Raw genomic sequence first — 17,687 nt, forward strand, 5'->3', positions numbered from 1 at the left:
ACTCAAATGACTCAAATGATTCGCGAACCCGCAATGAAGTTGCGATCTGACTCAAATGATTCGCGAACCCGCTATGAAGTCCCGATCTGACTCAAATGACTCAAATGATTCGCGAACCCGCTTTGAAGTCGCGATCTGACTCAAATGACGCAAATGATTCGCGAACCCGCTCTGAAGTCCCGATCTGACTCAAATGACTCAAATGATTCGCGAACCCGCTCTTAAGTCGCGATCCGACTCAAATGATTCGCGAACCCGCTTTGAAGTCGCGATCTGACTCAAATGACGCAAATGATTCGCGAACCCGCTCTTAAGTCGCGATCCGACTCAAATGATTCGCGAACCCGCTTTGAAGTCGCGATCTGACTCAAATGACGCAAATGATTCGCGAACCCGCTCTGAAGTCGGGATGTGGTATAGTTTCCACATACTTGTCTAAGTCCAATTTGAATAAAGAAAAAAGAGGGTTAGAGCCAGCAGGCTAAACTTTTGTTTATAAATGTGAAATTTAGCTAACAGGAAACATAAATTAATTATGTAGGCTAATATTTTCCAGTATTCTCTTTTGAATGGTCAAACAATCCAAATGAAAACAAAAAGAGAAGTCACTTACAAAATAACACTGAATAAATGCCAAAAAGTCTGAAATTTTTCTGTATAGGAGCATTGCCAAAATAAATGAATGAAGACTTCTTCAGAAGAATGACAAAAACAGCATCTCCCGTCAATGTCTAACTTTAGTTGGGTAACATTTGTGAATTAACTTAAATGTTATTTCTTTTACTTTGTTGGTCAGCAGATATCTATGAGGCAAGGTCCATACTTTCACCCAAGGTATATTCTCCACAATGCTATTCCAATTAGGTATTATGTAAGGAATTGGTATTATCTCTCTCTGAAAGAGAGCTCTAATTTTATAGTAATTTTTTTCTTGATCTGCAGAAAAGCAAACATTTCCGATCATTGTGTCAGTTAAATTCAGAGTGTAAGTACATGGCCTTCTAAATTATTGACATTCATATATAAATATTAAATTGTAAAATGTATGATTTAACTTTATAAGAGTGGCTACTAATAGTAATTTGTTTTATTAACATGTTTAGATTGTGTAAAATTACAGTGTAGATTTTTTCAAGAATTACTTTTTGTATTTATTTGCATTACATTTAAATAAAATATGTTGCCATTTTTAATGTGCCCCTCTGGTTAAACACTTGCCCCTCCTTGGCCCCCCTTGTAAAATCTGTCTAGAGCCGCCACTGCCATTGGCTCCAAACGGTGAGAAACTCCAACAAGCTCAAGCCTCACACATTCATATGGAGATTTGGGAGTATAAATAGAGGAGCTGCAGCCAGTGCAAACCAGACTCAGTCTGAACAGAGAGATCTACAGCACAGAGATCCAGACATGACAGCTACAATCATCTCAAAGGAGCTTCTCCCTCTCAACAACAAGGTACATTCACATCCTACTTACAGCAGCATTACTGCAGCAGCTTTCACGGCTCTTCTCAATCACTGGTTTATTCCAAGGACACTTCTCTGATGCTTTTCTGTCTTCATTTGCAGCTGAGAAAGCCGATGGTGGAGAAGATGTGCAGAGATGGTATCAACAGCAGCATCGAGCAGCTCAAGTGTCTTCTGGCTCCAGAGTTCCTCGAGCAGCAGACTGATTCAAGATGATTTCCTGGAGATGAAGCTCAGCTTCCTGCAACGACACAACTCCAGTTCACATGCTGTCAATCAAGGCTTCTTCAGGAGTGTCTGTGAGATTGTGCACTTCCTGTCCAAAGATGAGATGAAGACACAGAGCCAGAGAAGACTGATGAAGCACTTCCAGAAGCTGCAGACATCATGTGATCAGAACAGGAGGGAAAGTGTCCTTCCAGACCAGAAGACCTCCAGCAAAGACATGAATGTCAACAAGAGCGCCACCTGGAGGCCTTGAGAGAGCCTTACAGATTCAGACTGAACATCTACACTAGATTCAGTGGACACTTTTATACTTTTAGTTTCTCTTTTCGAAGAAAAGTGTTTCATGAGTTCCAGTTTGGAAGAGATATTTGCACTGTTAAGTGCTCCGATGATTCGATCTTCTGTGAAGATTTCACTTCATGTTCCAGATGGGAACATTTACTGACGTCTGTATCAGACAACATTGAATTTTACATACTTTTACATCATTTATGATCTGAAAACTACTCTGATTCTGAAGCTTTGTTCTAAAAGCTGATAAAAAAAGAGTTTTTAAACAATATGTTATGTGAAATAATCTAATTTACTTAAATGAATGTGAAGGCAAGAATCTTGCTAAATTATTAATTCTTTACATAAGTGGCTCAAAACAAACCCATATTTGATTTAATCTGAGATTATGATAATTCAAACTCTATGATTCATATTTAATCATTTCTCTTTGGTCTATAATAGATCACATTCAGATTCACTCTGTTTTAAGGGCTTGTAAACGTGTGTTGGTTGGTTACAGCTGTCATTGTTCCTTCTGTGAAGGTTTATATTCTCACGACAAATTTCTGTCATGTTGGAATTTGTCATTTTAATTGCTCATGTGATCATTTGTGTCCTTCTGTGAAAGTTATGGAAATTTGAAAAGACTAAAACAGTTCGGTGAATGTACTGTATTTCTGCTGCGAATTAAAACAATCATCTGAACGTCTGTCATCTGTGATTATTATTGTCATATATCTTAAATCCCCATCTCACTTTGTTTTCCATGTTTTTCTCACAAAATCCAATTTGAAAAGACACACTCTCATGACACACATTCAATCACAATCATTTCTTCAGCACTCACACCCAACATTTCACTCGATAAACGAAAAGTTTTAACAACCTGAAATGAAAGCTTTTTTTAAAAAATCTATTTGAGCATAAGAAACTAAATTGAAGGGATAGTTGTTGAGTGATATTTTTGCAATGATTTTTTAAAATGTGAGTGTATGTAAGTCACTATGTTAGAAAGCAATAACATTTCAAGATTTTATAGAAATGTGTTGCTCTGAGAACATTTTATTAGGATTGCATTATGTCTCCTCCCTTAAAGATGATAAAATAAATGTGAACACATAGGCTAGTATATTTTGTAAGTAGCAATCTGACTGCTTATAGAGCAAGAAACCTTCATAATACACATCAAATAAGACAATGAATGGAAATTGCATTAAAAACCTACTTTTATTTTCTATCTTTTCAAGCCATTATCAATTATATGACGTTATTGTTGCATCCCAATAGAATAACATTTACTCCAATTAAAGGAGTTTTGGTTTAAATCTTTTCATGCTAAACAAAAAACAGCATAAACTATCATTCACTTACAAACACAGTTGTTAAAATGCATTGCAGTGTATCTGCCAAGAATAATGCATATAATGCATAAAAACTGAGCATTTGTGAAAACAAAAATATAAAAATATTCTTCTTTCGAGCAAGAAATACATTCAAATGTAAATCATTAAGGCATAAAGTTACATATACAAAGTTAAAGGCATGATAGTGAGAGATTTTCTTCTTCTGTTCACTCTTTCTCATAAGAGTCTTTTGTGTGAGATTTGTTCTTGGTGCTCATGTGATGTTCATTCTTCAGAGCACAACGCTGCTACATCTTCTGTGTGATCAGGGAACAGACGCAGGAGGTCACGGGAGTATTTGGAGTAGCCGTCATGGGAAAGTAAAACTCTTTTGAGGGTGATGAAAGACACGGCCCTCTCCAGAAGATCTGAGGTGTGGATGCCGTTCTGAAGATACTCTCCAAGAGCACACCTGAGCTTCTCCAAACTGTTGCCACACTTTCTCTCCAAACACGTAAGAACGCATCTGAAAACAACAACACAATCACCTCAGTTCACGTGCATTTAGAATATTAAAACTGAATCAAATACTAGAAGATAGCGCTTAGGTTTGGAGCTTTTCATGCATCTGCCGGTTTGTGAAGTTCTTCTACCTTGCTTGTTGCACGTGTTGAGTCTTGATGCTGCTCTGGAAAGACATGTCCATGTAGGTCGTCATGACTGATGCTGATTCCTGTCGGGCCGAGTGTTGAAGATGAAGCTCAGTTTGGACCGAAGTGTCTTCGGTGTTAAAGGTTCCTCACAGGAGCTGATGTCTCATGGATCTGTCATCTTCAGCTTCCATTTATACTTGCATCGCTCTCCTCTCAGCCAATCAGAAACCTGAGCTGCTTGAACAACAGTGTGTTGATGAGTGAATCGGTGGGATGTTCTCCTCTCTGCCATCTGCCATAAGGTCACTTATATTCATCTTCATGAATGTGGGGACGCAGGACAGATCAAGTTCCCACAAGATGGTCAGCTCAAGAATTCTGCAGTTACAGCTATGCACAGGACACAGGACATATGCTCTTGAAATCTGTCTTAAAGCAATGAAAAACGTAAAGAATTATACATTTCAGCAAAGTTTTACATTCAATTTCTGTCTCTATATTCAGTATATGATTAGATTTCAAAGACATGAAATGCAAAGGCAAGAAAGCGAATCTGCAATTTTAAGTTTAGGCTTAAAGAAATAGTATTATTATTTTGTTCATTGGAACAGATTTTTGAAAATGTAGCATTGCATCACATGCTCATCAATGGATGCTCTGCAGTGAATGGGTTCCGTCAGAATGAGAGTCCAAACAGCTGATAAAAAATTCACAATAATCCACAAGTACTTTTGTGGTGTGGATCAATGATGTTTTTATCAGGAAGTTCATGCATGTATGTAAATCTCCAGAAGTGTGTGTTCTCCCTCGTGTGTTTGTCAAATCCTGAGCTTGTGTTGGGGTTTAGGATGCTAATGACACGAGAACTGTGACTCTGTTCTCCAGAGTTTCTCACACACACAACAACAGAAGTGTGTCTATTCACATGAGAAACAGATGTTCAAATAGGCCTACTATTTAAACCCTAAAGGTTGAATTTACAAATGCATTCCCTGATGCATGTCACTGAAGTCACTTGAAGCACATCTGTGCAGTTATTAAATTAATTGAACTCAAACTAAATGTGCATCAATTTAATAAATCATTTAGCCTACCCATAATGGATTTAACCAACTTTTAATTCCAGACTTGAATTATAATTCAAAATCTTGCAGAGAATAGTAGTATATTTTTAACTTCAGAAAAACTATTATTACAGCCTATCACCATTAAAGCTTCTGTGTGACTCACAGCAAAGGTGATTCAGTGTTTGGAAACCAAAATTAGTCCTGTGAGGGCCGACACACTTCTATTGTGTGAGTGATTTAATGATGATACAGAAGTGTGGGAAGCTGTGTGTCTCTGTGTCTCCACCAGATCCAGGAGTGAAATCTCAGTATGGCCCTGATTTGGTTAAGACATTGCTTCAGTGTCATTGATGTGAACATGAGCTCTCAGCACTTTCCCAGAGTCACTCTCCACCTGCTCCTTTGAGCTCCTGATGGAGGATCATTGAGCATGTGGCGCTCCACATCCCTCATTGTCTGTCTGAGCTCTTCCATTGGCTCCAAACGGTGAGAAACTCCAACAAGCTCAAGCCTCACACATTCATATGGAGATTTGGGAGTATAAATAGAGGAGCTGCAGCCAGTGCAAACCAGACTCAGTCTGAACAGAGAGATCTACAGCACAGAGATCCAGACATGACAGCTACAATCATCTCAAAGGAGCTTCTCCCTCTCAACAACAAGGTACATTCACATCCTACTTACAGCAGCATTACTGCAGCAGCTTTCACGGCTCTTCTCAATCACTGGTTTATTCCAAGGACACTTCTCTGATGCTTTTCTGTCTTCATTTGCAGCTGAGAAAGCCGATGGTGGAGAAGATGTGCAGAGATGGTATCAACAGCAGCATCGAGCAGCTCAAGTGTCTTCTGGCTCCAGAGTTCCTCGAGCAGCAGACTGATTCAAGATGATTTCCTGGAGATGAAGCTCAGCTTCCTGCAACGACACAACTCCAGTTCGCATGCTGTCAATCAAGGCTTCTTCAGGAGTGTCTGTGAGATTGTGCACTTCCTGTCCAAAGATGAGATGAAGACACAGAGCCAGAGAAGACTGCTGAAGCACTTCCAGAAGCTGCAGACATCATGTGATCAGAACAGGAGGGAAAGTGTCCTTCCAGACCAGAAGACCTCCAGCAAAGACATGAATGTCAACAAGAGCGCCACCTGGAGGCCTTGAGAGAGCCTTACAGACTCAGACTGAACATCTACACTAGATTCAGTGGACACTTTTATACTTTTAGTTTCTCTTTTCGAAGAAAAGTGTTTCATGAGTTCCAGTTTGGAAGAGATATTTGCACTGTTAAGTGTTCTGATGATTCGATCTTCTGTGAAGATTTCACTTCATGTTCCAGATGAGAACATTTACTGACATCTGTATTAGACTTTTACATTTTCATGGCATTTTAAAAACTGTGTTATTGTCCTGTATCAGGGTTAAACAAAACAATATTGTTTATCTTTGTAACAAGATTTGATCCACAAACATGAATTAGAATTCCATTTTCTGGAATATGTGTTCTATTTTGTCTTCAGTGAAGATTTTATGAAAGTCATTGACTCATGAATTGGTAATAATAATTATTAGATCAATGCTAATTAGCTTTTTCTTATCAAGATGTAATCTGAATTCTTCTTTGGTAAAAGCAATGATACAATATAAACCACTTCTATGAAGGAAATAAAAACAAATTAACCAACTTTTAAAATATTTGTTTTATTTTCTTTTCTTTTTAGATTAAAAAGGTACAATAAACATTTTCGGCTTGGAAAAATATTTATACTATACTATGAAGTACTTTATGATTTTGTCTTCCATCAAGGGACAAGCCGTAATATGATGCAAATGTACTTAAATGACTTTTATAAAGATATTTAGTCATATCTGAACCATGTTCAGTTCCTTTGTGATTTGGAGAATCTTTCAAACAAAAGTTGTGATATATGTTGATATTAGTCATGAAAATAAAATGAAAACTTCACTACGTCTCCTGTGTTTTAAGACCATGTAAACGGAGTCTAAACTGACAAAAATACTGTAAGAATTCACTAAATATGCATTCACTAAAGACAGCATTATTAACCAGATCCTAACAAAGGCATGAAATAGCTGCATTATTTCCGAGATACATTTACAAGACATACAGTCTTATTTATACAAGGTCTAAACTGTAAGAACAGTAGTATAAGAAAGAATATGATGCACGTTTCACCACCAACATTAAATCATCTTAAAATAGAAAGGTAAAGAACAGGAAAGGAAAGGAAAGCGCATGTGATGCCCAGAAAAGCTGTCTAGGTAGGTCTCTTCAAACATGGAATGGTATCAGAGGAAAATGTGAAATATATTAATAGTAAATAACTGTTTTTGGTCTGTTCCAGGTTAAAGTGGAACCATTGCTGTCTGCAGGACACTGATCTGTGTCTGCATAGCTATCGAAGTGCTTTACAACTCAGTGGTTAGTGTGCGTCCCTGAGCGTTCACTAAAAAAAATTACTTTTACGGATCATTTACAGGCTGTTAAATATTGCAGCCAGATTCTGCCACTGAATAATAATAAAAAATGTCATTGCACATTTTTATCTCACAATTCTCCCTTTTTTTCTCATAAGTGCGTTACATAAACTCACAATTTTGAGAAATAAGAGTTGCAATTGTGAGAAATAACATCAGAATTGAGTGAGATTTAAATTCGTAATTCTGCAAAAAAATTAACAATTCTGAGAAATAAAGTCAGAAATGCAAGATATAAACTTGCAAATACAAGAAAATGGTCTCAGAATTGGACTCTTTAATGCACAATTGTGAGTTTATATCTCACATCTCTGAGAGAATATGTCAGAATCAAGAGATATAAACACAGAATTGCAAGAAAAAAGAATTGCGAAATAGAAACCTGCAACAAAAAGTCTCGATTCCCTTTTTATATTTATTATTCAGAGGCAGAAACAGGCTTCCATAGTCCAATCATATATTGTTGTTTGATCCAATGCATCTTTCTGTGCACAAACTGCATTGACTTACAATAAAGAGTAATCAGTTACACAGCAGGACTCTGCTTCTCCTTCTCTCAAGAGAGAGATCAAACCAGCAACTTTTAGGTTTGCAGCTGAGATCTTTAACCGTCAAGCCACATATTAAAGCCATATGAAGTCCAGTTCTAGGACAGTTTCTTGTTGCTGTTGATCGCTGCGTTCTGTTGTGCGATGATAAAGTCCATGATGAGCTGAGCAGATTTCCTGGGCCGCTCCATCACCACTGAATGACCACAGTTGTCCAGCAGATGAACCTGAGATCCTGGGATGGCTTTGGCCAGAACTGAAGCCCCGGACACGTCCAACACCTGGAGGACACAATACACAGAATCTGCTCTTTACTCAGGTCAAGTGTCAAATGTGCACGCTTTTTATAATGGCTGAATTCTACATATGCCATTACATTCTTGCAAAGAAGAAAAGTTGTAATGATGATTTATAACGGACTCTTTTCTCACAACTAATAAAATGCTGGGTAAAAAGTCAAGGAGAAGTCAGGAAAGGACAGAATTCCAAGATTTTAAGAAACTTACAATTTTAAGAAAAAAAAAAAAGTTTGAATTTTGATATAGAAATTCACAATCTGGCTTTTTCCGAAACAATAATTTGCATTTGCAAAATAAAATCAGAAGTCAGAAAAAGTCAGAAAAGCAGTCAGAAAATGTAAAATTCTGAAAAAAAAAAAAAAAAAAAAAAAAAGTTTATATCTCACATACTGATTTTTTTTTCTCAGAACTATGAGAATCTCACAATTAATGACTTGCAACTGCAAAATATAAACTCACAATTCTGACAAATAAAGAAATATAAAAATAAGGAAATACAGAAATACAACTCTGAGAATATGCTGAAAAAGTCATACAAAATCTGAAATTGATGATAAAAACTCACAATCTGAGGAAAAAGGTATAAATTGTGTCATACATTTTTCTCAGAATTCTAAGAATTAATAACTCCCAATTCTAAGAAAAAAAAAAATCTATAAAATTTGAATTCTGACTTTACTTTCTCAGAATTCTAAAAATCTCACAATGAATAACTTGCAATTGTGAGACACATTCTGCAATCCTAATAAAGCGTCTCTGTACCTGGTCGTTTTTTCCCCCAAATAACCTGAAGAGGAGTTGAAATGAGATGCATGTTCTCATGTAAAGAGTGTCTGGATTTCTCTCCGACGAGCTCCATGAAACCTGCAGAAGATATCGATCAGACTGAACACAGATCTGCTATTTCTGAAGACACTGAGGTAGGAACAACACCAGAGACACTCACACTCGCGGTAGAAGTCATTGTTAGGAATACGAACGTCCACCAGTCCTTGAAGAATCTAGGAAACCAGAGGAAGAACCAAAACAGCCATTCACAGCCGATTCAGACTCCCATAAGAAGCATTGAAGCACGCAAACACACCTGTTTAGGGATCTTAAAGCGCACGTATGAGCACAGTTTGAGCATCTCCTCCATCTCTTCTGGTGTGGAGGGTATCAGCGGGATCCCCTCACTGTCCTGAGCTTGCTCCAGTTCCCTCAAACGCTGAACAAACTTACTTTCAGTGGGATACTGGAGACCTGTCAAACCCAGAAATGTTCCTTTACACAGCAGAAGCATCTATTCATCCTGGGAGATGTACTAAATTAACTAAAACTGAAACTAACATTAAAATGAAAGATATACAAATAAAAACAAGTGCAAAATATTACTACTAAAATATTACAAATTCATATTAGATTACTTTAAAATATTAAAAGTATAATAGTAGATATACTAAAATAACTGATTACTACTGATATAATAAACATCTATAAAATCACAGATTATTTTTTAGATTTTAGTTTTTTAGTGTCAAATTTGTTTTTGTTTTTTTTACACATTTTAGCTAAAGTGCACATTTAATGCAATAAACAGAATAAAACCCTTTTTATTTCCTTTAAAGCACTATTCAGCAATATATATCAATGTCATATAGTTTTGTCATGTCATGCAAACTCTTATCAGTTTTGTTTTAAAATGGTTTATGTATTTTGAGGGGAAAATAGAGAGTTTGTCTTGTTGCTGATTGCCTGTTCTGTGACTTAAATAATGCTTTTATTTACCTGACATCTTATCTAATCATGAAAGTCACAATAACCTCATCCGTCTTTATCAGTATTTTACTTGCCTCATCAACATTTGATCCTTGGTACAAAGTACATGTCATGGGATATTAATGCAGACATTGTATATCACCTTCTGAAATACACTGATTCTAGAGAATGTTGAAGTGTTGCTGATGAACTATTACAGGATCAGAAACACAAGAACTGACCAGCTGGACAGATGAGCGTGACGCCGCACAGATCAGACGGGTGACGGGAGGCATAAACTCCAGCCACGTTTCCTCCCATGGACGTGCCGATCAGGTGGAAGGGCTTTCTGGTCAAACCGATACTCTTCACAAACTAAACAGAGAAAAAATGGAGAAAATTGGATCTGCTCCCCAGCTAACAAAAATACAGAACGTTCAGAGAGTGTTTTGAAAATGTTACAAAAAAAAACTTTACTTCTTTGAACATTCTAAATGTCCAGTTTTGAAAAGTGTTTTCTTTTGATCATTTTTGGAACATAAAAGGAAATGTTACTTTTGAATGTTCGCCGAACATTCTAAAACAAATTATAACATTTAAAACACATTAGACGTACATCCATCTGCAACATTTAAGAAAAAAAAAACATTCCATGAATGATGTATGAATGAAATAATGTTTTTGTGCTGATGTTCTGAGAATGATTAAAGACCAGATACTGTAAAGATTGAACGAACATTCTATAAACGTTACTGGAAAACCGTTTGTTCATAACGTTGAGAGCCTTTCCTGTAAGCTGGGTATTAATGAACATCATAAAAGATCGTTTTAAGAATCAAACACCAGCACCAGAAAAACAGCACTAACAGTGTTCGTCCATCCGGCTGGAATTCTTCTGCATCATACAGTGTTTTGTTTTCAGTGAGGACAAACAATCAGTCTTCAGATAGACTGTAAATGGTTGCATCAGATAAGGATGATGCACACTGAAGTCAGAGACTTTAATGTGCTCCAGAGATAAAAGGGAGTTATTTTTAATCTGCATCCATCAAAACAAGCAGATTCATCCTTAACCTAAAAACCCCAAAACGCTCACTCTCAGCATCATGACAAAAACGCCTCTTTCAGCATAATCACTCCAGCTAAGCAAATCAGCAATTAGCAGAAGTTGCTTTAAATGAAAGACAGCTTTAATTGAGCCAAAATCAACCTGACACACAAGGGCCGTATTTCAGGCTGGGAAACCGAGTAAAGTGCCCCGGGTTTGAAGAAGGCCATCTATTTTAGGCACAAGCCTGTTCTGTTGAAAGAAAGCTGATTAGCTCTGGGCCGAGAATACAGAAAATGAAGACACAAGGGCTTTTCATTGATCTCAAGATGCTTCAGAGAGATCTCAACATGTAAGCCTAATAAATCCACTGTGTCATCAAGAGAAACGTATTAGTCTACACACCGTGTAAAGGTTTAGCCAAACAGAAAAACTGGGTCAGTGGCTGGGAATTCATCAAGCTGATGTACATCAACTCAAGTGTCAGATTGATAAGAAACGGAGCTTTTCTTGATTTTCTTGGTATGAATTAAAAATAAATATTTTACAATTAATTCAAATTAATGTTATATTACCATTGATACTTCTAATAGTTTATAATCGTGTATATATATATATATATATATCAAATATAAATAAACAGATGCCAAGGCAACATTTCCCAACATTTAACAAAATACTAAAATAAGTAAAAATGGAAATAAAAATGTATATATAAAAACAACTATCAACATACATATAAAAAAATACATATTAGTTAAACTTTAACTAAAATAAAATAAAAACAGAAAATATAAAAATATAAAAAGAACAAATGAACAAATTAATTAATTTAATAATTAATTTAATTGTTAAATTAAAATGAAATAATTTGAATTGCAGTTTCAATATTAAATTTAATTTAAAAAATAATAATATATATAATTAGTTATTTTTCTCATTTACTTGGAAAAAGAAAAATGTAATAAATGAAAATTGTTATTATAATTTGAATATTAAAATGATTAATACTATTATATTACTATTCTTATTGCATGTAATTTTTTAACAAATTAGTTAAATTAGTTAATGAATTAAATGTAAATTATTTAGTAAAAAAAATTTTTTTACATGCAATTTTAACATGAATATAAATGCAATTAAAAATTCTTAAATAATAAGCATTACATTTACATACATTTGCCAGAAATGACCCCCACCTGATGTATCCGTTTGACTTGGCCCTCGATGGAGTAATCCACAGCACTGGTGCGGGTCGTACCCTCATGTCCCGGCATGTCAACACACACCAAGTGCATATTTTTAGGAAGAAACTACAAAAGATAAAACAAATATGCACAGTCAGTCAAAGGATTATTTTACTGCATGATCTGATTCATATATTAAAAGCATGTGTTCTTGAGTATCAGTGTGAGTCAACAGGATTTATGTAACTATGCTTGTATTTTATGATTTCGAAATCATGTCCCAAAGTGCTCTCCAGGCCATGTGATTTGTTGTGAAATGATTTTTGAGCATTTTATATATTTGACCTTTAAATGCACCAAAAATAATCCTTGTTTGTTAAATAGTGAATTGAACTGTTGAGCAACTGCTCCACTGTGGTTTCTTGCCTTGACCACACCGAGCCACATGTCTTTGTGTGCGGAGAAGCCGTGTAACAAGAGGACGGACGGACGGGTGCCTGGAGTCCCTCTGTGAGAGTAACAGAAGCGATAGCCTTCATATTCGGAATAATCCACCCGCATTCCCAGCCTTCTGCGCCAATACCTGAAGAACAAACCACCAAAAGAGTAACAAATCAAATAAAGGACCTTTAAAACTATGCTGATGCTTTGATGTTAGCATGAGAGTTGTCCTAGATTAGGATGAGTTTGTTTCTTCAGATCAGATTTGTAGAAATGTAGCATTGCATCAGTGTCTCATCAATGGATGCTCTGCAGTGAATGGGTGCCGTCAGAATGAGAGTCCAAACAGCTGATTAAAACATCACAATAAACCACAAGTAATCCACAGTCCATCAGTTAACATCTGTGGAGTGAAAAGTTGTGTGTTTGTAAGAAACAAATAAAATATAGCTTCCAGCTATAATATGAGTCCACTATCTATGATATTGCTTTCTCCAATGAAAAAGGTAATCTAATCTGAATCAGGAGAGAGATCTACACAGATCAAGCACCATTTACATGTCAAAACACTCCTACACGAATATGTGGGTGGATTTTGATGTGAGAGACAACAGGAGGAAGCATTATTATGGACTGTGGACGCGTTAAAGTTTAGACTTATTTCTGATAAACATGCGTCTTTTGTCTTCTCCAGATGTTAACTGATGGACTGGAGTGGTGTGGATTATTGTGATGTTTTTAATCAGCTGTTTGGACTCTTATTCTGACGGCACCCATTCACTGCTGAGCAAGTGAAGCAATGCTTCATTTCTCCAAATCTGATGAAGAAACAAACTCATCTTGATTGGCCTGAGGGTGAGCACATTTACAGTAAATGTTCATTTTTGGAGAACTATTCCTTTAAGCTACTCTTTATAATTCACATCTGGAGCAGAAAGTGATGCTTGAGATGGCAAACAGTGTCATAAAACGCTTGCACGAGTTCATAAACAATCCAGGAGAGACATTGAAGGAGTCAGTCAGTCTTTTAAGCCCACAGGCAAACAGCGGTTCTGATGACTGTGTCATGTAGAGCAAAGTTTGCCTCCCAGATATTACGAGAACCAAAGTCTACTGGGCAGCTTGCATAAGATTCGGCTGACATCAGCACCTAATGCAGAACTGCATGTACCAGGCTAATGCACACACACACATTTAGCTTCCTGAATACATTATTAAAAAACTACAGCTATATGAACTAATGGCATGCTGTAAATATGTATTGTGACATGGAATGTGAGCTCTTTGCAGTGACTAACCCTTCACCTAGTTTAGTGGCATGAAGACAAAAGAAGTCGGTTAGACAACCAGCACTTATCACCGTCATCAGATAAAATAATCTCAACCTGAAAAAGCAGCCATGATGCCTGAGAGATTAGCAAGAAAACACACTTCAAAAACAAGATTTTATTTTGATTTTCCAGTACAAATATAGACACTTAAATCAAGATAGATTTACTTGAGAAGCAAAATTACTTTTAAGTTGTTACTTTTTTTTTTAAATGTATCAAAATTAAGTGAGTTTGTTTAAAACAAATAAAAAATTTATAAAAAATTAAACAGATATATTTAAAAAAAGTTAACTAAAATGAAAATGGTAAATATAAAAATACAAAATATTAAATATTTTTATAAGGAATATTATAGTTAAATAAACTAAAACTATATATATATATTTTATTATTATTTTTTTTTTATAAAAATAAACAATTCTCAACATTTAAAAAAGTACTAAAATAAAAATGGAAATAAAAATTAACAATAAAAAAACAAATTGACATATTAAAAAAAAAGTATAATAAAAATGGCAAAAACACAAAACTAAATTAGTAACACATTAACTAAAATTTAAATAAAAATAGAACATATAAATAATAAAAAATTATTTTAAAATATCAATAAAAAACACCATAGTCAAATTAAACAAAAATTAAACAAAAATACTAAGTGAGAAAATAACAACAACTGCAACAAGACCCTGACAATAACTGTTACATTATAGTTGTGCCTTTTCATATATCTGATGTGTTTGGAATTGCTAATAGCACAAAAAAGACTTGTTCATCTTTATCTTCTTCTGTGGTCCGTGTGGTCCGTGTGATCTGTGTAACTGTCACTGATTGCAACGATAAGGCTTTTAAAATTAAAGTGTGATTTTTGCTTGTTTAACGGCAGCATCAAGTGTTGAAATGCTGAAATTTCTCTATACTGAGCAATGCACATGCTTTTACTTGGACGAATGAACTCTGAGGACATGGAGAAATTCAATTTAAGCATTTAGAGAGCACTTACCAGTGATAAACTTTAATGAGAGCTGCAGGCCAGAGCAGGAAGGAGGCAACAAAAGCCAGGATGGGGATCGCCAGCGTCCCTCCGGCTATGATGAACATGTTCACCACGTCCAAATCCATCCTGTTCAACAACACAGCAGTGAAAAGTCACATAAATCTGCTTTGTGAACATGACCTCTTGTCAGAAAGCCTTTAATATAGCAGAACAGATTATATTATCTAACCATGTCTGCAACATATTTTTAAGCAAGACAAACATAAATGTGTTTGTGCATATACAGCAGGGACCTGCAAATAAAAGTATATATATCTGGTGATTTATTAGGTAAAGCATAAACATAGGATATACATGTAATATAATTATATTTTTAAATAATGTATTGCATAACATTAGATTTAATTTAAATAAATACATAATCTAGATTATTTGTGAGTTTTTTTCTTCATTCATAGATCTTAACATTTCTCTAGAATGAATTAATCAATCAATATATCAATTTGGAGCATGCAAACACAAGGAAATACATGTAAAACAATATTCAGTATTTAGAACATGTGATACACTTTCATTTTTACTACAAGCATGGAATTAATGACACGCAGACCTCACTTGATACATTGACACATTGTCGCAATTATATAATGTAAAACTGGTAACTAAATGTAACATTGTAACATCAGAGCTGTCATTTTGTCATGTGACCAAAGATCTGAGCTTGAATGACCTGCATAATAAAACGCGTTTGATCGCAAGATTCCATGCAAATGTTGTTTAAATATATCTGTTATTAGTTAGCATACCTTCAAATGTCTGTGGAATGTATGAATGTATCGTGAAGAAGAGCGATCAAAGCCGAGTCATGTCACCCTTTGATCCGCGGCGGAGGAGCGCGCGCGTTCCCTGCTGCGCGCTCACTGTGCCGTTAACAGGGAAGTTGACGATTTAAAGGGGAAGAGAGAAATAATAAACCGTCGACAGGAATTGTCAGCGAACATCTGTCAGGTGCAGCGTGGCGCCTCACACAGCTAAATCCCACACTGAAACACATTCACATTTACAATTACTTGTCTATTGCACAGATTTGTAGAATTATAAATATAATTACATGAATTATTAGTTTAACAGTTTTATGTCTGATATAAAAATTCGAATCGACCAGCAGGTCTTATCTAAGAAATGCAACGGCTGTGATTGGTCCATCATGATGAGCGATGAGAAATGTTACATGTATCACCTGACAAGAACACATAAAGGCAATTTTCAAAAGCGGTTGAGTATGTCGTTATTTTTTATATTTTGCAAGCTAATTTTTTTTCTTTTTTTTTTCTTGTTTAGTTCCTCCAGTGTAGTCCTTATTTATTTTATTTATTTTTTTGCCTAAGGAAGATAATTTGAACTATTGTTTAGTTGTTTATATGTGTATGATTTTATTATAATTACTTTATTTTATTTATTTATTTATTTTTCTTCTTCAGGTAGATCCTGCATTTTCATTCCTCAATTCAGCTCTAACATAAATGCTAATTTGACTTAATTTTTATAAAGTACATTACATTACATTTACATTTATTCATTTAGCAGACGCTTTTATCCAAAGCGACTTACAGATGAAGACAGTGGAAGCGATCAAAAACAACAAAAAGAGCAATGATATATGAGTGATATAACAAGTCTCAGTTAGGTTAACACACTACACGTAGGATGGGATTTTAAATAATATAATAAATAAAAAGAAAACAGATAGAATAAAAAAATAAAAGTAACAGAAGCAAATCTGTCTTGTCAAAACGTTTTAGTTTTTTTTTTCAACTTTGTCTATCTTATTAATAATATTTGTAATGCGTCTGCTAAATGAATAAATGTAAATGTAAAATCCTGCTCTGGCTAAAGATTTGATCCGTCGCTGCGAGCAGGGTTCGAACCTGCGCGGGGAGACCCCATTGGATTTCAAGTCCAACGCCTTAACCACTCGGCCATCGCAGCTGTGCTTGCAACGACATCTGGTACTTCTCTTAAAGTGACAGCAACCATTTAAAGTACTGTACATATTGTCTGAGTAGGGGACTCGGGAATGATATTCGGACATACTACATCCACCATGTTGTTACATGTCAAACTTCCCTGCCATTCATAAATCCTCTCACCTAGTAAAGTGTCCATCAAATGCACACATCAGAATCCGGGAGGAAGAAGTAGGTCATCCAGGTACTTTCTGGATAAATTTTCAGACAGAGATATGCTGTTTTTTTATTTTTTTATTCTGTGTCATTTCCATTGTGAAACCAGATGTTACACCAAAGGCTACTTAAATTACAATTTAAATAATTTCTGAGATGTATTCCCAGTGCTTTAAGTGGCCCAAAAGAGGTGCCGGTACTCTATTATAGGCAATTTTTTTTCCTTTCCTTTCCGTTTTTTTTTTTTTTTTTTTTATGACTCCCCTCATCCCCCTAGGTAACAACAACTATATTGAAGGGGTTTTATATACAGCAGTCAACATATAAATCATTTTATTAGTTTGTGGATTTGCTTGAGCTAGAAAGAACTACTGAACATAAATAAAATGTGCAAAATAA

At 35.4% G+C, this 17,687-nt stretch overlaps 1 protein-coding gene, 1 non-coding gene and 2 pseudogenes across 2 annotated transcripts; 2 read left to right on the forward strand and 2 right to left on the reverse strand.

Moving 5' to 3' along the window:
• Positions 1-1,181: 1,181 nt before the first annotated feature.
• On the forward strand, positions 1,182-2,672 carry LOC113073868 (transcription factor HES-5-like; annotated as a pseudogene).
• Positions 2,673-5,387: 2,715 nt separating this feature from the next.
• Positions 5,388-6,714, forward strand: LOC113073869 (transcription factor HES-5-like; annotated as a pseudogene).
• Positions 6,715-7,503: 789 nt separating this feature from the next.
• On the reverse strand, positions 7,504-16,046 carry LOC113073870 (monoacylglycerol lipase ABHD6). The gene is made up of 9 exons (XM_026246615.1): positions 15,912-16,046; positions 15,112-15,231; positions 12,766-12,922; positions 12,352-12,465; positions 10,347-10,479; positions 9,452-9,609; positions 9,314-9,368; positions 9,130-9,231; positions 7,504-8,372 (listed from the first exon to the last, which is right to left on the reverse strand). Exons 2-9 carry the CDS (start codon positions 15,228-15,230, stop codon positions 8,167-8,169), a joined length of 1,044 nt encoding a protein of 347 aa, XP_026102400.1. The 5' UTR covers position 15,231; positions 15,912-16,046; the 3' UTR covers positions 7,504-8,166.
• A 966-nt stretch (positions 16,047-17,012) lies between these two features.
• On the reverse strand, positions 17,013-17,094 carry trnas-uga (transfer RNA serine (anticodon UGA)). Its single transcript has one exon. It is a non-coding gene; the product is annotated as a tRNA-Ser (tRNA).
• Positions 17,095-17,687: the final 593 nt, after the last annotated feature.

This window comes from Carassius auratus, unplaced genomic scaffold, assembly GCF_003368295.1.
Source record: "Carassius auratus strain Wakin unplaced genomic scaffold, ASM336829v1 scaf_tig00013124, whole genome shotgun sequence".
NCBI classification, from domain to species: domain Eukaryota; kingdom Metazoa; phylum Chordata; class Actinopteri; order Cypriniformes; family Cyprinidae; genus Carassius; species Carassius auratus.